This window comes from Amblyraja radiata, chromosome 6, assembly GCF_010909765.2.
Source record: "Amblyraja radiata isolate CabotCenter1 chromosome 6, sAmbRad1.1.pri, whole genome shotgun sequence".
NCBI lineage: Eukaryota > Metazoa > Chordata > Chondrichthyes > Rajiformes > Rajidae > Amblyraja > Amblyraja radiata.
The window spans coordinates 29,811,963-29,837,184 of record NC_045961.1 but is presented as its reverse complement, the minus strand read 5'-3'; the positions used below and the strand labels follow the sequence as shown (position 1 = coordinate 29,837,184).

Below are 25,222 nucleotides of genomic sequence, written 5' to 3'. Positions count from 1 at the left end.
TGTTCACATTTATTGTCACATGCACCAATTAAGGTACAGTGATATTTGAGTTGCCATACAGCCATACCAGTAAAAAGAACGCAATACACAATAAATTTAACATAAACATTCACCACAATGGAATCAACATTCCTCACTGTGATGGAAGGCAATAAAGTTCAGTCATCTTCCTCGTTTGTTCACCCGTGGTGATTGGAGCCATTGAATGGGGCCGTTGCCGACAGTCCGCTGTTCAAGCCCTCTTGTCGGGATGATGGAAACTCCAGCGTCAGGACAGATCGGAACACTCCACAGCATGGAGCTCCCAAGTCGGCCTTTTCTTACTAGAGACTGCAGCTTCACGGTGTTAAAGTCCACAGGCCCCGCGGTCGGAGCACTTCCACAGTGATCCTCTGCAAAGGATCGCCCGCTCCGCGATGGTAAGTCCGCGCCGCACTTGCGGTTTGAAGCTCCGGGCCGGTCTCCAGGAAAGGCCGCACCAATCCAGTTGTTAGGCCGCAAAGGGGGGGACGGAGAAAGATTTCATCTCCGTCGAGGTAAGTGACAGAAAAAGGTTTCCCCCTATTTTTTTTCACCCCCATCCCCCACATAAAAACATAACCGAGAAACATTAAAATATACATTTTAGGCACACTAAAGATAACAAAAAAAAGTCGAAACAACACATAGGCTTCTGACGAGGCTGCCATCTCGGCACCACCCAGTGGTCAGTCAGACAACATTTGTGACTGTCAAAGAGCCAACATTTCTGTGTTTGCCCATAAGTAGAGGGACTATAACAAGTCCAAATTCCTAGAACAATTTCAAAGTTGCAGGGAATATCCCAACTGCTCTCCTGTGCTGCCCTACTGGAGCCTAATTGCTACAATTGCCCGGCAGTTATACCGGAGTAGTTGGCTGCTGAACTGCAGAGAGTCCACTCATTTGAATGGAGTGAATGTTAAGAGGGATAAGTGTGAACATAGAATACTTAACTTTCTAAACTAAACAAATTTGCTTTACTATTTTAATTGTTTAATTACATTAGTTGTTACTTTAGGTCCTTAAAATTAATTTAAATGTCAATGGTTGAGATGCTTTTGAATGTTCCTTCATGGCAAGGGATTCGGAAGTATTCGAAGTCCACACTTCTTGACAGATTTGTCAGCGGAATTTGCTGGGCCATACTTTGCCAACTGTCAGTTCTTTTTTTGGGTCTTTTCTTGGGATGTTGTTCTGGCCATCACCCCACTGTCCTGCCTATCATATTGTTGTCATAATGTCACACTGGGTCCTACCACTGTTGCCAGTTAAATCAGGATAGCTAGAGATGGTAAGGAAAAAAAAAGAACAAAAGCATGTTATAATGTGGTCTGCAGTGAGTGTAAATGGCTTGTCACTATGTGCAACCTTTAGTCCCCATAGTGATAAAATGTGAAGACTCTTAATCATGTATCACAGAGTGGTAATCTAATTCAAATATCGATCTTGTATATCTAGAAAATGGAATTAAAACTTTCGGACCTGCAAACGGAATTGCAATCACGAGATGATCTATTACAAGTGAACCACTTGGAGCAGAAACAACTACGAAAGGAGCTCGCCAGGGTCAGACAATCCATAATGCAAAAAGATGATGTCTCAAGGTGAGTGTGCAGAGGCTGACAAATAATTACAATCTACAATTCTATAGGACGATTTTTAAATTACACTTGGATGCAGGATTTTTTTTAGATCTGAATCAGAAAAAAATGAACATTTTCAATTGAACAAAAAATTGGATCAATGGTAGTAATTTTATCACAGCTTTATCTGTATGTTTACAAAAGGTTTTCACTGATTTCTGTAGGTATTTTTTCCACCTATTAAGTGAGGTTTAAAAATGAAACGGGGGAAGAGGCAGTAAATCCTAACTTGGGTTACAATTGCTCCTCCATGATTTTTGAATACATTTGAGCTCCACTGAAGCTTTATCATGTGCCACATTAAGGATGGCAATCAAAGGCAGATGATTGGCATTCTAACTAAAATACATTTATATTCTGCTATATACTGAAATATATAGAAACATAGAACATAGAAAAATAGGTGTAGGGGTAAGCCATTCGGCCCTTCTAGCCAACACCGCCATTCAAAAAGTTCATGGCTGATCATCTAAAATCCGAATATATCCCTAGATTCATTCAGCCCTAAGAGCTAAATCTAACTAACACTCTCTTGAAAACATCCAGTGAGTTGGCCTCCACTGCCTTCTGTGGCAAAGAATTACACAGATTCACAACTTCACGAATTCCATGGATTCACAACTCTCTGGGTGAACTTTTTGTCCTTATCTCAGTCCTAAATGGCCTACCCCTTATCCTTAAACTGTGACCCCTGGTTCTGGACTCCCCAAACATCAGGAACATTTTTCCTGCATCTAGCCTGTCCAATCCTATAAGAATTTTATGTTTCGATAAGATACCCTCTCATCCTTCTAAATTCCAGTAAATACAAGCCCAGTCGACTAATTCTCTCATCATATGTCAGTTCTGCCATGCCGGGAATTAACCTGGTGAACCTACACTGCACTCCCTCAATAACAATAATGTCTTTCCTCAAATTACGAAACCAAAAGTGCACACAATACTCAGCAAGGCCCTGTAGAACTGCAATAGGACCTCATTGCTCCTAAACTCAAATCCTCTCACAATGAAGGCCAACATGCCATTAGCTTTCTTCACTGCCTACTGTACCTGCATAACTGATGTATAAGCACACCCAGGTCTCGCTGCACTTTCCCTTTTCCTAATCTGACACAATTCAGTCTGAAATGGGTCTCGACCTGAAATGTCACCCATTCCTTCTCTCCAAAGATGCCGCCTGTCACCCAAACTATCCAAGTCATCCTGCAGCCTCATAGCATCCTTATCGCAGCTCACACTGCCGCCAGCTTTGTGTCATCCGCAAACTTAGAGATGTCACATTCCTTTGTCTAAATCGTTAATATATATATTGTAAATAACTGGGGTCCCCATTGGAAGCCTGAGGCACCCCAATGTCCATAAATGTTTCAAGTTTTCAAACAGTTAAGTGCCTGACCCATGCCATGAACAAAATGCATTCTGTATGTTTTTCTATGATTCTTGTCAGATAAAGCATTGGTTCCATCCATGGAAAATCATATTTGTCAAATAATTTCTTGTTGGTCTTTTTCTACATAACCCAATATCAGGGTTATGGAAACTCTTTAATGTTCAGTTTTCAAATATATTCAAAGACAAACCATTTGTAGATCGACACCTGTGTAACCAAGGTTGTTCTGGAGATCAGAATGCCCTCAGGCATCTAAGGAATGTTTGCAGCATTACACTGTAGCCAGCAAGCGAGGTGGGAGGGGTAAAGTGAAAGCAAGATCGTTAAACTTTGAGAAAGGGAATAAAATTGTAAAAACTGGGGAAATTAGTTCCATGGGGTCAAGGGGGATGGGGGGGGGGAGGGATTGGGTAGAGGGGGTCAGCTTGAGCAGCAGAAAAATAGGGTGCACATTTTGAGCTGGGTGGTGAGTTACATCACTGTGCTGAAAAGGCACTAGTCTGTTAGACTGCACCATACTTATCTCATTCCAGCTGTATGTTATCAGAGCTTCAGGAAATCTGGCATATAATGCCTAACTTAAAATGCTGGTAAAACTTTAAGCCTCCTTGGTGGCACGTTAACTGCCTCCTTTCAGTTCACCCCAGTTAAAACTGAAAATGGATGCAATGCTAGTGGTTTAGGATTGAGTTACCAATTGGTATTGCAGAGTGTTTAGGAAAGCAGTAAGAATGAAATCTCATGAATGTCTAACTATCAGTTGCCATTCCTCATGTTCTTGATATGTTCACTCTTTGTGTAACAAAACTGTAAGCATTGTTTCTCATTGAACAGCCCCATCTATATATTAAAAGTGATGAGAGCTCTTGGGATTCCAAAAATGCTCTGCATCTCGTGGTGCTGTGTTATGGCTGTAACTTTAAGTAATAATCCTGTCTACTTTCTGGCATCAAACTCGTGCTGTAACTCTCATGGGGCCTTATTAACAGCAGTATCAGCAAGGCATTTGATCATTTGATAACTTTAAACCTAAAGACTACTAAATTATTGAAGTAGAATAGAAGTAGTATGATTAGCAAATTATAATTTAGTTTGCTGTGCTTCTTAAAAAGAAAACAGTGGGGACTCCAAAACCAAGTAAGGACAAGTGACTGCAGATACTAGAATTTGTGATAAAGAATGGAGAGTAGTTGAAGAAACCAGCAGGTCACCTGCATCTGCAGAGGGAAATGGAGAGTTGACATTTTGGGTTTAAACTCTACATCCAAGCTGAAAGAGTAGAGGTAAATTAACCAGCATAAGGTATGGGGGAGAGATGGGGCACAAGCAAAGAAGTTAGAGGCTGAGGGATTGGTGAGGAGGGATTGACTGGCAGATGGAGCAAAGTAGGGAGGGAAGGGTGGAGACGGCAACAGAGGCTGGGTGATGATGTGCAGAAAAAATGCGGCAGATTCTGGAATCTGATTAGAAAGGAAGGTGAAGAATATTGTATGTATATGAAGGGGTGGTTCATGAAGGGGTGGTTGTTAATGGAAACAACCGTGAAAGGGGAGGGGTGAACAGTAGGGGGTTTAAGTGGATCCAGTGGTAGGAATATGTGGGGGGGAGGGGGGGGGTGTGAAGAAGCAGGGTGATAAGGACCTGCTGATATTGTGGGAAGATAGGGGTTGAGTGAGAGGACTGTGGCAGATAGGAGGAGAAAGTAGGGACAGGTGGGGATGTAAGTTACACTCAATTGGAGAATTCTGTGTTCGTGTCACTTTATTGTCGAGCAGAATACGAGGTGCTGTTCCTCTAGTTTGTGTTTGGCCTTGACTTGGCAGTGGAGGAGGCCGAGGACAGACAGGTCGTTATTGGAAGGGGAAATAAAATAGCAAGCAACCGGGAAATCACGATGTCCATTGTAAACAGAGCACAGTTACTCGGCAAAGCGATTCCTGGTCTGTGTTTGGCCGCACTGATTTAGAGGAGGTCACATTGAAAGAGTTAAATGTAATAGACGAGATTGAAGGAGGTGCAGGTGAATCTCTTTCTCTCCTGGATGGACTGTTTCGGTCCCTAGCTAGAGGGGAAGAAGAATGTGTAGTGACAGTTGTTACACCTATGGTTGCAGGGAAAAGTACATGGGGAGGGTGAGGAATGGGTGGGGAGATATGAATGACCAGAGGGTCAAGGAGAAAGTCATCCCTGCAGAAAGAGGTGGGGAGGGTGATTGGTGGTGGGATCAAGTTGTTGCTGGCAGAAATGTTAAAGAATGATGTGCTGGAAATGGAGGCTGGTGGGGTAAAAGGTAAGAAATAAAGGAAGACTACCCAGTTCTCTCTGGGGGTAGGTAGTGTGAGAGCAGAAGTGTGGTGTATAGAGGAGATACAGTTGAGGACTTGGTCACCCACAGTAGGGTGGAAGCTATGTTTCCTGAAAAAAGATGTCCTGGAGTGGAAGGCCTCATCTTGAGAACAGGATTGACAGAGACTTTGCGCAAAAGGGATGGCATCCTTACAAGAGACTGGGTGGGAAGTGACGTAGCCCAGGATAGCTGTGGGAGTTGGAAGTTAGTGGTAGTGAGTTGCAAGTTTTTTGTGGGAGACAATGTGGAGCTGTGTGTTCAAGAGGGGGGGGGGGTTGGATGAGGTTGGAATGGATGAGAGGAACAGAGCAGACAAGGTGGTTGATGCCACGTTGACAATTAGAAATGAAAAGGTCAAGAGAGGGTACAGAATCGAAACTCATCGAGGTACGGGTGTCGGGATTCAAAGGAAGAGGTGGAGACAGTGGACTGTGGGAGAGCTGGGAAGGGGGAAAAAGGAGTAAGCAGGGACTACCTGAAATTGGAGAAGTCAATGTTCATACCGCTGGTGTGTAAACTACCCAAGCAAAATATGAGGTGTTGCTCCTCCAATTTACAGTGGGCCGCACACTGGCCTTGGAGGAAGCCCAGGATAGAAAGGTCGGATTCGGAATTGGAGGGGGAGTTGAAGTGCTGAGCCGCAGGGAGATCAGGTTGGTTTTTGCAAACCGAGCGGAGGTGTTTGGCGAAGCGATTGCCAAGCCTACGCTTGGTCTCACCGATGTAGAGCAGCTGACACCTAGAGCAGCGGATGCAATAGATGAGGTTGGAGGAGGTGTAGGTGAACCTCTGCCGTACCTGGAAAGACTGTTTGGGTCCTTGGATGGAGTCAAGGGGGGAGGTAAAACAACAAGTGTAGCATTTCCTGCGGTTGCAAGGGAAAGTGCCAGGAGGGGGGGTGGTTTGGGTGGGAAGGGACAAATTGACCAGGGAGTTACGGATGGAGCAGTCTCTGTAGAAAAAATGATTGGAGACATTAATTGATTTTTGTTAATTTGAGATTGGTTTTCCATCAAGGCAGAACAAAGATATGGGAGGAACATTCACAGAGCTATTAGGATTAATTTGGTTATTATTGATCAATTGATTCGAATAAAGGAATTTAAATTAAGTGTCATTTTATTGAAGGAGGAGGCAGTTTAAGGGTGGTATAGTGGCACAGTTAGAGGAGCTGTTGCCTCACAGATTCAGGATTCAATCTCATCCTCTGATGCTGTGTGTGTGGTGTTTGCAAATTCTCACGGGTTTTCTCCGCATTCTCTGATTTCATCTTACATTTCAATAGTTGGTATATTAATTGTGCAGATTGGTAGATTAATTGGTTATTATATATGCAGGTTTTTCTAGATGTGGAAACAACATTAGCTAAAACCTTTTCTCTTCATTTTCATTTCTGTCGAGTTAAATAGGGCCATGGAATCCTCTGTTTTTATCAGAACAAAGTTTCCATATTTTGGAATAATTTTTAATACCTACTGTCATCCATATTATGAATAAACAGTTACCTCCTGCTACATAAGCTTTTATAGCATGAAAGGTCCTTCATGTGCACAGATTATACAACTGATTGGGCGATAACAGGATCACTCAATTTTGACCATGGTGTCACTCGATATCCACGCACTGCCCAATTTGCGTCAGTAGATGTTGATCAGGTGCAAACACGATCTCCGGCAATGTAATGCCATTACTTGCATGCCAGATTAAATTAACTAACTCAATATTGATTAGGTGTTAAATACGGGTTATATTTACCCAGAAGGTTTCCTCCATTCTTTTTGACAGTAAATCTTGACGAGCAATACACACATACCAAATCACATTTTTAGATCCCAAAAACTGCAATCAAGTTTTAAACTCCAGAAAATTCCTTATATGATCATTCGTGCAGTTTCTGGCAGATGTAAATTCACCTGTGTTTATCTGCCAGCTCTTTGCTGCACAGCCATCAAGTGGCACAGTGGGCATGGTCTTCACCAAATAATAACATCAGATCAAATGCAGATAGCACTACATGGATGGCCTTTTCTGACCTTGCCATACCCTTTGACTCTATCAACAAAAGGGGACTGTGGAACACTGTCCTCAAATTCCACAGCCCCATGAAATTAATTTTCCATCTTACACTTTCCCATGAGAACATGCAGCATTATATTAGCTAATGGTCCACAACAGAAAAATTATCTGATGTCAAACATGACTGTTGTCCTAACAATTTTCATGATTATTCAGTGTAATATGCCTGCATTAACGTACACTCGGAGGGTGAGCTCCAAACCCTCAAAGATGTATTCACTGAAGCATATGAGACATTGCACATCAATACTACAATTAATGGAGCACCATTATTCATATATTGAGAAAGGCCAACATTGAAGATGGTCTGACACATTTATCAGACCACATTGTTAACATACCTGACATCAGATTCCAAAATCAGGCACATTATTCCAAAATCCTCTTACAGGAAGAGATTATTAGATGGACTTGGAAGCAGATTAAGGGATGTGATTCCAGCGAATCTCTGACTGCTCAGAGTGGAGACGGAGTGTGATGATGTAAAGAACATCTGGAGTTCAGAAGCAAGCGGAAGTCCTTCATCAGCAATGGAAAGAGTGAATCACCTCACAAATTATCTAACTGTCCTCCCTGTCAGCCACTATCAGCTCCACCTGTGGAAAAAATCTGCAGTTCACACAATATTCTCACCCGTCACTTCAGACACCACAAAACCACTGGAAGTGATTAGTCATGAGGAATTGCCGAAGAAGAAGGGAAAAAAAGCAGCAGGGATTCAGTGACAAATTCACCATGACAGCCAAACAGTAGTAACGCACATGATGGCTGCCTTGGGAAAGGGTAGGCTGTGGGAGAGAGAAGATAAGCTTTCAAATTTACAGAGTGTGATGTGGCCACATTGGTTAGTGTGATTCATATCATGAGCGATGCCTCTCGTCCAGGAAACACGCTCAACAGCCATTCAAAGAGTCAGAGTCATACAGCATGGAAACGGGGCCTTCCGCCCAACTTGCCTACACTGACCAACATGCCCCATCTACACGAGTCCCATCTGCCTGCATTTGGCCCATATTCCTCTAAACCTATCCTATCCAAGTACCTGTCTAAATGCTTGTTAAGCCTTATGATTGTACCTCCTCTTGCAGCTCATTCCATATACCTACCACCCTTTGTGTAAAAAGGTTCTTATTCATCTTTCTCCCCTCAGGTTGCTGATGTCTGTCCTCCAGAAATAACACCCCAAGAGCAATGAAAGAAATCAAGTTGATCTCACTAGATATGTAAACATGAGCTGTACACCACCATTAGGGTCTACACTGCCAATAACTGAAACTTTGTAAGGTGGGGAAGGTGTGTTCTGTAAGGTTTAGCTGCCATCTAAACTAGCGTGTTTTGAGCTGAGTGGCTGTTTAAAGTCTCAGAGTAGAAACTGTGGGAGTTTGTATATCAAGTTTTGTTTGTGCCTCCCACTTTGTAGAACTATGAGATCAAATTATGATGGAAAACAGTGTTGAATGATAGCTGACATTGGTGTGTTATTGATGTTGGAAAAATGTTTGATGCATTAGAATGTATCCCACCCTTTTGATGTTCAGTTCACAGTTCCACACATACTATCATTCCCACTAAGCCACAATAGAGTTCATGGGAGAGCAATAATTTTATGCATGTGTGCTTATCCGTTATTTATCCTTTTCACAGATTTCCTGCAAATTATCAGGAAAAGTACCATGCATTTAGGACAATCTGCCTAATTCAGACGTTTTGATTGATCAATTAAAGATCAAAATCAATATTTAAGCAAAAAATGTTTACGGTGTAGACCATATAATTTTATCCAGATAATGAAAACGGAAATAAATTTGGAAGCATTCAGCAGGACAAGCAACATTTGAGGAGTCTGTCAATTAACCTTTGAGATTGGGAACTTTTCATCCAAACAAAAGGACAAAATTCAATGGGTTCTATTTTCAAACATACATTTTGGTCTGCGACTCAATAGCTGTACAGTTATACAGTTCAAATAACACAGAGTGGCGTGCACACAGTTTATTAGATTCATTTTTTTCATGAATTGGAAGCTAAAATGTCCAAAGAACAATTCAGATAAAATTATCAGCACTCAAAACAGGCAGAAATAAAAAATAAAATTTGGATATGCATATTCACAACCTTTTTTGCTCATCAAGATACTGAAGGAAAGGATCATGCAAATGCTGATTTGTAATTACAGTGACTGGTGAATGCTTTGCTGCTTTATGTTTTGGAACACAACCAGGTGAAAAAGGCAAGGAAATGAGAAGCTGGCAAGGGAGCTGGGAATTGGATTTTGAAGCTGGAACAGACAGTGAAATACAATACAATATAAACAGTGTGCTGAATTTTGCAGGTGAATGCATTGCACATTTACACTATCCAGTGTAGCAACTGTGGGTTTCTGCACTGGAATTTAGTGTCAGGCAAAAAAAAACAACACACTCTTTAGAGTATCTGTGAATTTTGCATCTGCTTACCCTTTCATTTTGAAGAATCTTTGAGCACAGAGTCTGAAGTCTCAACCTAGTGGTTGTGGTCAAAATAAAAGAAGAAAAGATGAAATGCAAGGGAGAAAAAAAATGTATGTGGGTGGGACAATCAAAAATAACACACCAGTAAAAAGTCTATTTCACTGGAATAGATAAATAATACCATATCACAGTTTCACGTTATTAATTATTTATATACAGAATAATTTGGCAAAATGCTATTTTTGCACTAGCATTGACAACATTCCTAAAAGTCAGATGAGAACTTTCTAGCTTCCACAGCCATAGTTGCTGGGAGCTGTTGCTTGTTTTCCTTGTATACAATGGTGATATGTAAGCCTACTTTAGAATCCGGCCCAAGAACTTTTAATTAGGTTTCAGCTACTTATTAGTGTCAATATTTTGGCTAATGTAAAAGGTGTAGCGGCACCTGCTGGTGCCCGCAAGTAATCGAACCCTGCTGTTCGGTGCTTCGGTCGCGTGACTATGGGGACGGGTTTGTGTTTGCGCGCTTTCTGGGCGATGCCCCTTCAGTCTGTTGTGATTTGACCTTTGTATTGGCAGTGTTGTGTTACTCCGTTGATTTCGTTATTTTGTTCATAAAACTGATTTTGGAAATCGACTCTCGTCTCAACCCGCTAAAAAGGACAATTTTGTGGCAAAATATTAAAATATAAAATTATACTAGCAAGGATGCAATTTGTGGACTTGCACTTTTGTACAAAATGTTTATTTTGGTGATATAATTCATCTATCATATTAAGGTTGTTGTAATTGAAGGAATAGTACATAAGATGCACCAAGAAAAGAAATATGACTATGAATAAGTAAACGGGTAGAATCTTTGCTGGAGGAGGAAGGTGTAAAGGAAACACTGATATGGAAGGTGACATTGGCAGAACAATGGCAAAAATCTGATAGAATGGAAGTCTGCTTAGCAGATGGTGAGAAGTGTTGTCAAGGTGAAATGCAGCTGAAGTTATTGCGCTTATGCTGGATACTAGTTGATTGCCTCTCACCAGAAATGAAAGAAGGAGTTGAGATTGACATGGTGAAGAAAGAATGAAAACCGGCTACAAAAAATAGTGAAATTGTACAAATCGTGGCAAGAGAGCAGAAAACAATACTCCTGCAGTTACCAATACAGTTATCAGAATATATGGTGAGCGTGGATACCAGACTAATATTGAAATAAAGCTTTTCCAAAATCCCATTAACAGACAGGCATCAGTCAGACCTATTTAAATTTCCTTGACATCAACTAACTGAATTAAGTGAGATTTTACTTAGATAGGAGAACTAAAAGTTTAAAAATGTAAATGAACTGTCCATCAAGTCTGTTTCTCTTATAACATCTATTCCATTAAATTGGGATGTGGATGAGTTGGAATGTATATGGTTCAACTCTTTTGAGTCCAATGTGTATTCGAGCTCTCAAACCCTTAATAAATTTAAAGCGACTTAAAGATTAATTGCAGTTAATCATACAATTATAAAAATTGTGGCAATTGCAGTTTTACAAAAAATGTTATACCAATATCCCTGAACAGTTCTAAAAGGAAATGGAACGTAGAACAGTACAGCACAGGAACAGACCCTTCAGCCCACAATATCTATGCCAAAATAATGTCAAGCTAATGGTTGGTCTTTGAGTGCAAGTATTTCCTTCCTCTCTTTTCCTCAACCCATTTCACCAGTCTTCCTTGCTACTCAAAACAAACAGGTTTTCTCCCTTTCCCAGTTCTAATGATACGTTAACTGTTTCTTTTTCCACGGACGTTGCAGGGTCTACTTAGTGTTTCCAATATATTCTACTTTTGATCTATGAATTTTCACTACGTCTTGCTGTTCATCGCTCAATATGCTTCCTTGCCCGATGCACCTCCCCAGATGCATTACTGCACATTGCCTTGTTTAAATTATTTTTATCATTTTTCTGCCCAACTGACCTATCTCCTCACATCTTCTTGCATGCCTAACACATGACCAGTTTTGGTATCCTCTACAAAATATCATTACCATGCCTGCTACATTTAGACCTATATTGTTAATTTATATGATGTAAGTCAAGCCACTGAGTTCTGCGGAGCCCAAATGGTAACCACTTTACAGTCACAAATAAATTGGATAATTTTGCAAAAACAGCAGGAGTATTTTGATCTCTGGTGTTTATCGTATTGATTCAGGATAAGATTCCTCTAGACAAAGATAACTCCAAACACCTTTCACCATAGTTACAGATAAAAGAGATAGTGCAACTCTATGATGTAGCTTATGAACATTTTTGACAAGTTCGAACAACCACTAATTAAATTTAACATGGCAAAATTCCAGAAAATGTGACTGAAGATAAAGTTTATGAAGAAAAAGAAACAAATGATGCTTTGAGGGGGGCAATGTTAGATTTATTGAGGCTTTTCGGAATATCCAGAAAGATTTGGATATTTTAATTTTTGATATAATCTAGATCAGTTCCAACTTTTTCCCGCTCAAAGCATATATATATTTTTTTTAAATCTGGGTCCAGTAGATCAATATGCACACCAGTAGGGAAAGATAGGGGAAAATAAGGGGGGGAAAGAGGAAGGAAAGACAGTTGAGGAAGAGAAGTGGGTGGCAGCGAAAGATTAACAGTATTTCTGGGGCATTTGTTCCAAATCTAATGCTGCCTCGAATATTGGCCAGAGATTGGCAGCATATCAAATTGAATTTCTAGTTTCAGTTTAAAGAGTTGAGTCCTAGGAGTCTAATATAGATTCTGTGCTCAGTGGAGCTAGGGCCTTTTCTGCATCTTCCTCTCCTTTGTACATCACTCTCTCTCAAACTGTTGTCCAATTGGTTGCAAATAAATAATCACTGTTTACCTGGACTTTACAATGGGCTGAATTGTCTTATACTATTTCTGTTTATTTTTTCTTTTGAAATATTTGGGCTTGTTGGATAAGTTATGAGTTTGTTAAAGGTGTAGTGATGAAACACATTAGACACTCAATGATATGCTAGGTGTTTCTGAACTCCATAGAATATAGCATTTAATATGATTGGCTTCCATTGTTACAATTAGATGTGACATTAAATCAAGATGCATCTGCTGGCAGAGTTGTATATAATAGATTAGGTAAGACTATTCTGGTAAAAATAGGAGAGTATATGGTTTATCAATCAATATTTCCATTGACCAGTACTACAAAGGCAGATCCATCAAGTTGCAGTTTGTGGCATCATGACCTGACCACATTGGTTGCTGTATTCACATGAGGGCGGTAATTTCACTTCTAAAATATTGAGTTGTCTGTAAAACACTTGGGGAATCCTGATGTTGTGAAAGATTTTGTATATGTACATAAATCGTAGTTTATTTATTTAATTAAATGCATATTACTTATTTCTGCAGATCAATGGAACTAACTAATCTTGAAATGGAACTGAAGAGCACTTTGAAACAACTCGAGGCAAGCAGTCAGACTGAAATAGTGCTGCAGGGGGAGATCATGAGATTAAAAGCAGAGTAGGTGAAATGTGTTTATAGCTAATCTAAATGAAATCGGAGGAAAAATAAATCATTTTTAAAATGTATTATTTCTTCTGAACACTGCCAGCAAGAGGTTTGATTTGGTTTTTATTCAAGGAACTCTGTTATACTTGTATTACACGAAAGAAAATTACACATGGACGTCCAATCTGCCAATCCAATTAGTGGTCTCCTGAAATGCCAAGTGGACAATGAGGTTGCCAACTTTAACTGATCTTTATGAGAAGGATGAAATGACTCCTTCCACCGTTTGGCTGCTCAAGGTATCAACTGCACTGTGGTTTATTTAGTATCTTCCATTTGTGGAGCAGGTGGACACATCATCATGGCCTTTGTGGATTCTGTTGATGTCCATTCACTATCCTCAAAGCAGGTCAAATTCAGCTCACTCAACTGTGGGCTGAGTATTGAATGCTTCCCATAATTTCTATCATCTGGATAATGGTATGTGGAGGTGGCACAATTATTGGCAGCTGTTTCCTGGAAAGTCTACGTGATTTTAAGCACTTGGTGGTTTGCCAAGTGTTTGTGATTTAAGAGACTGATATTGCTTGTGATTTTTTCCATTTCATGGAGGATATTGGAATGTCTGCCGTTGAGACGAAAGTGAAGTGATCCAGAATTGGTAGCCACTCAGCTGAATGATGTTAAGGATCTCTGCCATTATCAGCACACATGATATTTGTGTGGTAGCCCACAATGCTTTTGAGATTTTCCAGACCAAGTTCATTCTTATCTGTATCTTTTTGAACAATTTTGGTTAAATGAGGCCATAAGAAAATGTCCTCAAGGTATTTAAGATGAGCTTCAGGTGCAAGCTGCTTTCTGCAGGAGGTAAATTTAATTTATTCACCAGCATTCTTGTTGTTCAGGTAGAATCCCTATTGCCATCTGTCTGGATAGGGCTGGAGGCACAAGGTCCGGAAAAAGCATTGCATAGTTTCTTGTGGACATTGTACTTGATACATTGTCTTGGTGCTTGCCGGCAGTACAGTGTTGATGGCATTGTTGGACTTTGGAGATTTAATGAAAGGCGTGCATGCAGGCCACTGTTGACTATTCACCCAGAGAGTTGTGAATTTGTGGAATTCTCTGCCTCAGAAGGCAGGGGAGGCCGATTCACTGGATGCATTCAAGAGAGAGTTGGATAGAGCTCTTTGGGCTAGAGGAATCAAGGGCTATGGGGAGAAGGCAGGAACGAGTGGATGATCAGCCATGATCACATTGAATGGCGGTGCTGGCTTGAAGGGCCGAATGGCCTACTCCTGCACCTATTTTCTATGTATCTATGTATTAATGTTTGAATAGTTTTGTCACAAACAGAGTTGCTGAACTTGCTGTTTTTCAAAACAATATTAATAATACCAAAAGTTTTGTAGCACTAAAAGTGTACCATGCAGAACTATATGTGATAATAAATCTATTAAGGCAACTCCAGTTTTTATCTGTCTCTGAAACCCCATGTCGGTGTCAACAGTGAATGTGATAAACTGGTTTCAACAATTTTTATACACTTTAAAGCCCACCTGTTCATTTGGTAAAGCATTTTACATTTGGTTTTTATCCATTTGGGGATGAGGCTTATAAATTGTAGGAAAAAAAAGAAAGGTTAGACAGGAGCTTTTGGGAATCATTGTGCGATGTTTATGCTTTTCAGAGTGCAATAACTTAGTGTTGTCATACCAGGAATTATTTTGTATGTTGGTGGTAAATTTGTCAAAGCGTATTTCCTTTTAGGAGGACAGAAGATTCCTAGTTAACAATTCTAAAGATTCACTATCTCTGGTTCTTGTAACCTCCGCAGTGGGTCTATCCTGTCTAACCCCTTAGGAATTTTATGTTTCAATTAGTTTGTCTCTCGTTCTTTTAACCTCTCTATGTTGGCCTTTAAAACAAGAGGAATCGAATATGGGAGAAAATAGGTCCTTCTGCAGTTGTACAGAGCCCTAGTGAGACCACACCTGGAGTATTGTGTGCAGTTTTGGTCCCCTAATTTGAGGAAGGACATTCTTGCTATTGAGGTAGTGCAGCGTAGGTTTACAAGGTTAATTCCCGGGGTGGCAGGACTGTCATATGCTGAGAGAATGGAGCAGCTGGGCTTGTACACTGGAGTTTAGAAGGATGAGAGGCTATCTCATTGAAACATATAAGATTGTTAAGGGCTTGGACACGCTAGAGGCAGGAAACATGTTCCCGATGTTGGGGGAGTCCAGAACCAGGGGGCCACAGTTTAAGAATAAGGAGTAAGTCATTTAGAACGGAGACGAGGAAACACCTTTTCTCACAGAGAGTGGTGAGTCTGTGGAATTCTCTGCCTCAGAGGATGGTGGAGGCAGGTTCTCTGGATGCTTTCAAGAGAGAGCTAGATAGGGCTCTTAAAAATAGTCAGGGGATATGGGGAGAAGGCAGGAACAGGGTACTGATTGGGGATGATCAGCCATGATCACATTGAATGGCGGTGCTGGCTCGAAGGGCCAAATGGCCTACTCCTGCGTCTATTATCTATTGTCTATTGTCTATTGTCTTTCCCAATTCCAGAATCAATAAGGTGATTTTTTGCACTTGCATTACAAAATATCCCAGCTGTAGTCATTTCACTGGTGTTTGTGATCAATATCAAAGATTTGGATATGAATGTACGTCACGATTAGTAATGTTGCAGATGATACTAATGTGGGTGGCATTGTAGAGAGTGAAGATGGTTATCAAAGATTACAGTAGGATCTTGATCAGTTGGTTAAGTGAGCAGAGAAATGGTTAATGGAGTTCAATGCAAATAAATAAATATGAGGTGTTGCATTTTGGGAAGTCTAACCAGGGGAGTGTTGTAGAGCAAAGGGATCCAGGAGTGCAGGTACATAGTTCCTTGAAAGTAGCATCTTGGGTCGATAAGATGATCAAGAAGGTTTTTGGCACATTGCTGTTCATCAGTCAGGGTTCTGAGTGTAGAAGTTGGGTTGTTAAGTTACAGCTCCACAAAACGCTGGTGACGCCACAGTTGGGGTATTGTGTTCAGTTTTGGTCAGCCTTTTCGGTGGTGGATATATGTAATGAGCTGCCAGAGGAGGTAGTTGAGGCAGAACTATAGCAACATTTAAAAGGAATTTGGACAGATACATTGATAGGAAAGGTTTAGAGGAATAAGGCCCATATGCGAGCAAGTGGGGCTAGTGTAGATGGAGCACCTTGGTCGGCATGGGCAAGCTGGGCCGAAGGGCCTGTTTCTGTGCCATATGACTATGACTATAATCAAACCCTAATAATTACAGTAAATCATCTCTATTCTTGTACTGATATTTACTTGCAGTAAAGACCAACATCTGAAGAAGGGTCTCGACCTGAAACGCCACCTATTTCTTTTCTCCTGAGATGTTGTCTGACTCACTAAATTACTCCAGCTTTTTTTGTCTTTCTTTGGTTTAAACCAGCATCTGCAGTTCCTTCTAACACATACCATTTTCTTTCACATTTTCTTGCTGTGTCTGCAGTTATAACTTTAAATGGTTTATGTGCAAGAGTACCTGGTCCCTCTCAACATTGCCATTCACTCTCCAACAGTTAAAACATTTTTTTTAATGTTTTTTCCCATTTATCTTATCATTTGTTTTCTGTCTGTTAACCAACCTCAGTTGCACAGTGGTGCAGCAAGCAAACAAACTGCCTAACAGTGCCAGAGATAGTGGTTCAATCTGAGCTCTGGTGCTCTCTGTGTTGATTTTGCACGTTTTTCTGTCAATGTATGAGTTTCCTTCAGGTACTCGTTTCCTTCCAAGTCAAGTCAAGAGAGTTTATTGTCATATGTCCCAGATAGGACAATGAAATTCATGCTTGTTGCAGCACAACAGAATATTGTAAGCATAAATACAGAACAGTTCAGTTCAATTCAATATACACATAAATAAACAGATAAAGTGCAATAGGCTGTTACAGTTCAGAGTCTGTTAGTTGGCGAGTTTAATAGCCTGATGGCTGTAGGGAAGAAGCTGTTCCTGAACCTGGATTTTTCAGGCTCCTGTAACTTCTACCCGATGGTAGCGGAGAGATGAGTGTGTGGCCGGGCTGATGTTGGTCCTTGATGATGTTGGCAGCCTTTTTGAGGCAGCGATTGCGATAGATCTCTTCGATGGTGGGGAGGTCAGAGCCGGTGATGGACTGGGCAGTGGTCACAACTTTCTGCATTCTTTTCCGCACCTGGACGCTCAAGTTGCCGAGCCAAGCCACGATGCATCCAGTCAGCATGCTCTCTACTGTGCACCTGTAGAAGTTTGAGAGAGTCCTCTTTGACATACCGACTCAACGTAATCTTCTCATGAAGTAGAAGCGCTGATGTGTTTTCTTCATAATTGCATCAGTGTGCTGGAACCACGAAAGATCTTCGGAAATGTGCACGCCCAGGAATTTGAAGTTCTTGACCCTTTCCACCATCATCCCGTTGATATAAATGGGATTGTGGGTCCCTATCCTACCCCTTCCAAAGTCCACAATCAGTTCCTTCATTTTGCTGGTGTTGAGAGCCAGGTTATTGTGCTGGCACCATTTGGTCAATCGGTCGATCTCACTTCTATACTCTGACTTGTCACCATCAATGATTCGTCCCACAACGGTGGTGTCGTCAGCGAACTTGATGATGGAGTTCGCACTATGTCCGGCTACGCAGTCATGAGTATAGAGTGAGTAAAGCTGAGGACTGAGCACGCAGCCTTGAGGTGCTCCCGTGCTGATTGTTATCAAGGATTTCCACCAATACGGACAGACTGTGGTCTGTGGATGAGGAAGTTGAGGATCCAATTGCAGAGGGATGCGCAGAGACCCAGATCTGAGAGTTTGGTAACCAGCTTGGAAGGGATGATTGTATTAAATGCCGAGCTGTAATCAATGAATAACAGCCTGACATATGAGCTTTTGTTGTCCAAGTGCTCCCGAGCGGAGTGGAGTGCCAGTGAGATCGCATCCACCATTGATCTGTTGTGGCGGTAAGCGAACTGCAGTAGGTCGAGGTTCTTGTCGACGTAGGAGTTGATATGCACCATGATCAACCTCTCAAAGCATTTCATCACCACAGTCGTTAGTGCCACCGGTCGATAGTCATTATTGATGCCCTCTTAAAGCCGGTGGGAACCTCAGACCTCAGAAGTGAGAGGTTGAAAATGTCCGTAAAAACTCCAGCCAGTTGGTCCGCACAGGTTTTTAGAACACGGCTGGGTATACGATCAGGTCCAGGCTCTTTCCGAGGGTTCACCCCCCTGAAGGATCTTCTGACGTCGTCCTCTGTGACTGACTATGACGGACTGAAATACCATCATGGCGAATGGGGGCTCGAGAAGGCACATCAGTGTTCTCCCTATCAAAGCGTGCGTAAAACGCATTGAGCTCGTCTGGGAGTGATGCTTCGCTGACATTTGAGCTGCCTCCTGATTTTGCTTTGTAGGAGGTGATGGCATTCAAGCCCTGCCACAGTTGCCTAACATCCGTCTCATCCTCCAGCTTGGAGCAGAAATCCCTTTTGGCCTTTTTGATGGCCTTTCCAAGGTGTTATCATGACTTCTTGTAGACCTCTGTATCTTGAGACCTGAATGCCTGGGATGGCATTCTGGGCATCTGGAGATACAAACGATGTGCAAGTAAATAGATTTATTGACCATGGCAATTTGTACCTAGTATGTAGTTAAATGCTAGAATCTAGGGAATTGATAGAATATAGGGAGAATGGCATTAATATATTATCAATGAAACTGGGTGGTAAATAGTCAGCATACTGTAGTTGATAGTCAGTGTGAATCGGTAGGCCAAAGGGCCTGTTTCCATGCTGTATCTTTAGGCCAAGATTTTTTACTCCTTCCATTATTTATTGAGGGCATGACATTGATGGGTATTTAACCTGCATTGTATCTGTACTAGAATACTTAACTAAGGGCATTGTAGAAGGAGCATAAATCCTCTGCATGGAATGTTATTGAAGCCCAGAGCATTTGCCATTTGCCAAACCAAAAAATTGACACCCACTAGTCATTCTGCCTGAAGTTATTTCAGATGCTTCTGTTCTACCTTTTGTAATTTCATGAGAAAGTGGAATTAAATAAAGAAAATTATCCTTCATTGTAAGGTGTACCAGTATGGCTGCAGCTTATTATATGCAGTCCTGATCACAGGAAGAATGGAGGTGCCTGAAAGGAAATGAGCAGAGATTTTAGAATAACTTGGGGGCTAGTTTATAAAATGTATGAACATTATCTCACAACCGAATCATCTCATTCGAAAGAAAATGCCAAGAGCCCTTCATAGATATAGTACAATATATGTTTTGTATAGGATAAAAGAATTAGAAAATAGTAGCAATGACATTGTCTTTAGAGTCAAAACACTATTGATGAAATTGGGCTAAGTGATGCTCATTTTTGAACAATGCAAAGCTTCTTTAAAACTCCACAGTGCTCTGACAGGTGTACTGGTGTGACTGTGAATGTGCACAAACTCGCATGTCCCTTGAGTAAAGCAATTTTGCCATTGAGTCTTATTGTTTCGGGACTGTACATTGGCCAAGAGGATACTGGTTGTTTCGGGGAAGGGGAAAGGGGTGGAGGTAGATAAGGTTTCATTGTTTCTTGAAAGTTGCCAAATGATAATGGGAGCATTATTAGTGCCATTATAACATTTCAGTTAGTGGCATGCAGAACAGATTGATTATTACATTAGCTGGAAAATTGTGTCATTTTGGAGCTCCGTTGTCCAGCTTGTACACGTGCTTAACCTCATACAGCACAATATGTGTAAAATAGCATCATGAATTTCACATCCGAGCTACTTAAAGAGATTATGGCCTACATAAAGATTACTTGCTGGCTTGGAAGTTTTTGTACAGGCCAGTTGCTTTCAGAAATAGGTGAACCAGAAAACCTTGCCCTTGGCATTGAGGAGAATGAGCAGAGGCCGCACAGCTGTTGAAATGAGAAGATGGTGAGGAGGGTTCCGAGCAGGAGGCATCAAGCCTTCTTCATTCTGAAGAAGGGTTTCGACCCGAAACGTTGCCTATTTTCTTTGCTCCATAGATGCTGCTGCACCTGCTGAGTTTCTCCAGCATTTTTGTGTACCTTCGATTTTCCAGCATCTGCAGTTCCTTCTTAAACATCAAGCAGATCTGTTGGAGAACACTACTGGAGTGCTGTGTCATCCTGAACGCTAGTTTGCACACACTAACCCATACTCACAATGGCAACAGTCCGAGTTTCCAAACACAGCATTCACACTCTGAATGAAGCCTGCATGTGGTGCAGCAGAAGCTGAAGCATCAGCCACCAGTCGCTAATGTCCTGCTGTCACAAATTTATATTGGAAAGGATGGATTGCAGAAACTGATTAGGAGTAGAGTCAAATTAGGTATGTGGATACTCTCATTGTCGATGACTTTAGTTCTACCAGGGGCCTAGCCTCTGCAAGTGGCCTTTTCCATATTGGCTGGCACTTTACTTCAATGAGCAGAGAACATTATTTCTCACAACATTTGTTCCTGCTGACAAAAAATGTATTTTTATTTTTTTTAGACTGTCCCTCCAGATTGAGGACAATTCGCTTCCATTGCATAACCTTTTGTTAAGAGATGTGTGTCTTTCGAGTATTGTGCAATTTGTCTGTTTGATATGGCAGTAATACTCGAATAGCTGGCATTGTGTGTCAGGTTTGAGAAATGTGTCTGTTCTGTAACAATTCTTAGGAGTATGCAGGCAAATTGAAGCTTATGATTCTTGGAGTTTCAATCATGATTCTGAGCTGGGAAGCAATGGAGGTGTGGTGAATTGAACAGTGTGTAAAAATTAGTTTAGTTTAGTTTATTGTCATGTGTACTGAGGTACAGTGAATAGCTTTTGTTGCACTCTATCCAGTCAATGAAATGACCATACATGATTAAAATCAAGTCATCCACAGTGTACAGATAAAGGATACAACATTTAATGCAAGATAAAGTCTGATAAAAGACATTTAGTGCAAGATAAAGTCCAATAAAAGATTGTTCACATGTCTCCAACGAGGTAGATGGGAGATCATCTTGCTGGTGAGAGGATGGTTCAGTTGCCTGATAACAGTTGTGAAGAAATTGGTCCTGAATCCCCCTCGCCCCCCCCCCCTTTTTCCCCTCTCTTCCCAGTTCCCCACCTAGATACACCAACTTCTCCTCTTTCCCCCCCCCATTCCCTCTTATCTTCCTTCCTATGCCTTCACATTTCATGCCTCTTCTATCCTTATCTCACACATTGTCTATTACGTTCTTGTTTTTGTCCAACCATCTGCCAATTGTTAACCCCTCTCACCTGTATCCACCTATATCACTTGCCAGACTTTGTCCCATTCTCCACCTCTCTTCCAGCTTTCTTACCCTCCCCCACCCTTACCTCCACTACAATCAGTCTGAAGGGTCCTGACATAAAATATCACCTATCCATGTCCTCCAGAAATACTGCCTGACCCGCTGAGTTTCTCCTGTACTTTGTGTCTTAATTAGGCTAAAATGTTTAGCTCTTGATAAATGACGACAAGCATCCCAAAATTATCAAAATATATATTTTATTGATAAGTAAAAAAATTCCATGGAAAAAGTAATTAAACCTTCCTAACTCATGTTAAGAATAATAGCAAATAAAAGGAAAGTTTTAATGTTGCCACAAAGTCTGACGATTGGGTGACTTTTAAGAAGTAGCATTTAATGATCAAAAATTTGAGAGAAGATAATAAATTAGAAGGGAAAATACAGTAAGTCCTTGTTATAACTGACCATGGGGCGGGAATGGTGTCCATTAAAACCAAATTAATGATTACCCAGTAATATAGTTTTGTTGTATTAGTAGAAACAAAGAACTGCAGATATTAGTTAATCACGAAAAGGAAACTAAGTGCTGGATTAACACAGTGGATCTGCCAGCGTCTCGATAGAACATGGATAGGTGATGTTTTGGATCGAAACCCTTCTTCGGACTCTTGGTCTGGAACTGGGCCTGAAATTCAGGTGCATTGACGGCTCTGGCCTGCTGCCGGCTGGGGGAGAGGCGAGGTGCGGTGTTGCCATCGGTCGTGTCCTGCGGCGGCTGGAGTGCAGGTAAGGGTTGACAGTGGCAGGTGTGGCCTGGAAGCGGCCGAGGAAGATGCGGGCTGGCGGTGGTGACAGGCCTGGCCTGGAAGCAGGCAGGGTGGTGATGCGGACCGGCATTGGTAGCCCAGCCTGGTAGTGAACGTTGGTAGGTGCGGCCTGGAAGCAGCCGGGGCGTTGTGGGACGGGGTGTGGCATTGGCAGCCCAGCCTGGAAGTGGCTGGGGAGGTTGTGTGAGCCAGGGGTGGTGTTGGCAACTTGGCGTAGTAGTAATGGTCCGTCCACTATAACTGAAATCCATTATAAAGAGCTCCGTAATCATGAGGGTTTGCTGTATTAAAAAAAAATACCCTTTTCAACTGCAAAGAGAGAGCAGCAAAAATGAAATTGGATTCCGCAGAAACAATGATAGGAAACATATAATGGGGAACAAAGAAATGTTGAGGCCTTAATGATTTTACGTCTTCACTACAAAAACTCAGCAAATGTAGCTGGGAAACTGAGTTTTCTAATTTACAGAATGAAACCTCTAGTAATAAAATAACAGAAAAGAGAAATTGCTGGATATGTTCCCAGAACTAGATACACTGTGTCTCAAGGCTCTATAGGAGGTAATTATTCACTTTGAAGATGCATTAGAGATAATCTTCCAAACTTCCCCTGATTCCGAAGCAGAGTAGACTGCAAGATAATAACTAGAGCAATGACATATATAAAAACGGAGAGAAAATATTGGAATTGTCTTGCAGAATTGGTAATATCACATTTAAAAAACAAAACCATAACATGATTAGGCAAAAATGATAACATGGACATTGTTTTTGAGGTAAATATTTTCCTAATGAATCCAATAGAGCTTCTTGGGTAACTGGGATTTTTTTTCAAAAGGTACCATAGAAAAGCATTTTATACAACGTATGGCCTCACAAAGTTAAAGGTAACACTGGAGTCGATAGAGGATTGATTGAGGGGCAAAAAACAAAGGGTAACAATAAATTGGTTGTTTTAGTGTTGGTTGACTCTTGATGCAGGAATATACGGGGTGGTCGCGACTTATGAGCTGACAAATTAGAATATATTGGTGCAAGGATTTAATACAGGTTTCCAACAAATTTAAGAGTGAAATAGTGGGTGGGAGATGAATGGAGGAAATATAGATACAAGGAAATGGAAATGCTGGTTTACCAAGAAAAGGCAGCATCTCTGGAGAACATTTATGGAGGACTTTTCGGGTCGGTATCATTCATCAGATGGTGGTGGGAGAAAGCTGGGAGAGGTGGGAGCAGGATAAAGTTTGGCAAGTGATAAGTGGATACGGATGATGGGTGGTTGATTGGCACATGATTGCTCAAAAGAGATGAAAAGATAAAATGTGTGAGATGAAGAAAGAAGATAAGGTTAGACAGAGTTAGAAATGGAGGGGGAGGGAGGGTAGGGGGAATAGGAGAAATGGGTGCACATCCAGGTGGGCCACAGCGAAGATGGGGGAGGGGGCGGGAAGAGAAGGTAGTGTGTTTGCAGGTTAGTTACCTAAAATTGGAGAATTCAATCTTCATACCAAGGTAAGCTACCCAATTAGAACATGGGGTGCTGTTCCCTCAGTTTGTGTGTGGCCTCACTCTGGCAATGGAGGAGGCCCAGGAATTGAAAAGTCAGTATAGGAATGGAAAGGAGTGTTACAATGGTTAGCAACCAATAGATTCAGCAGGATTGACCCGCACCTGCCTCTATTTCAACATTCTCCCCAATCAGTGTGAAGAAGGGTCCCGATCCAAAGCATCACCTATCCATGTTCTCCAGGAATGGAGGAAATCGATGTGCTAAAAGACCGCAGAGTGCTTGGATAAAGATGGGCACAAAGTTTCTGGATATTCAGAATCCAGAGGAAAGTCGAATAGTGATGTGATACAGTATAGTTCCAAGGAAATGGAACTAAGATAAATATGAAACACAAGGAACAATATTCTTATAAAAGGGTGAACAATCTGTGATCTTGTCTTTCGGTTATCCTGTCCAGCCTTGAATGACTGGAGATTTGTTCGAGAAAGCCTCATTGATGACTAGTCAGATTGATGTATCATTATCTGAATATAGCTCAACAACTGAATCAAGCTCAGACATACCTAATTAATTTGACTTCATGGGAATTGTTAATTGTGACATAAAGTAACTTATTTATATCCTACTGTATGGATGTGCATGTACTTGCAACCGCCATGTAACATCGTTTCAAGTAATGTAAATATGCCCTCACAGAATTCACACATTACTATCTGAATATTTGAGATACACAATAAAATTTGCTCACACAGAACTTATGTGGAAAAAAGCAAATAAATAGACACAAAATGTATTATTTATCAATTCTCATTTCTTAACTCAATAACGCAGCTTTGGATTAAAGTAAATCACAACACAAACTGTTCTCTAGGATGGGGCCACCTCCCCCCTCTCCCCCGTAACACTTGTATCTGAACTTAAAATCCTCTCAATCCGCAAAATGTAATGATTAATTTTGACTTTGTTCTTCAAAATACATTTATCATCATATTTAATTATATTATTTTCCCATTATTACTTTTTCAAAGGCTTTTTAAACTGTTTGGTATTTATTTGCTACAGTTTTCTCTCCTAAAGTTTATGTTGATACATTTACTGAATTTATTATG

General features: G+C 41.1%; 1 protein-coding gene across 2 annotated transcripts in view; it reads left to right on the top strand.

Moving 5' to 3' along the window:
• Nucleotides 1-25,222, top strand: part of deup1 (deuterosome assembly protein 1) — a 96,309-nt gene that overhangs the window by 49,763 nt on the left and 21,324 nt on the right. For both annotated transcript variants that reach the window (XM_033022425.1, XM_033022424.1), the window contains exons 7-8: nucleotides 1,480-1,625; nucleotides 13,340-13,453. In XM_033022425.1, the coding sequence (XP_032878316.1) occupies nucleotides 1,480-1,625; nucleotides 13,340-13,453 (260 nt within the window). The remainder of the gene's footprint in view (nucleotides 1-1,479; nucleotides 1,626-13,339; nucleotides 13,454-25,222) is intronic.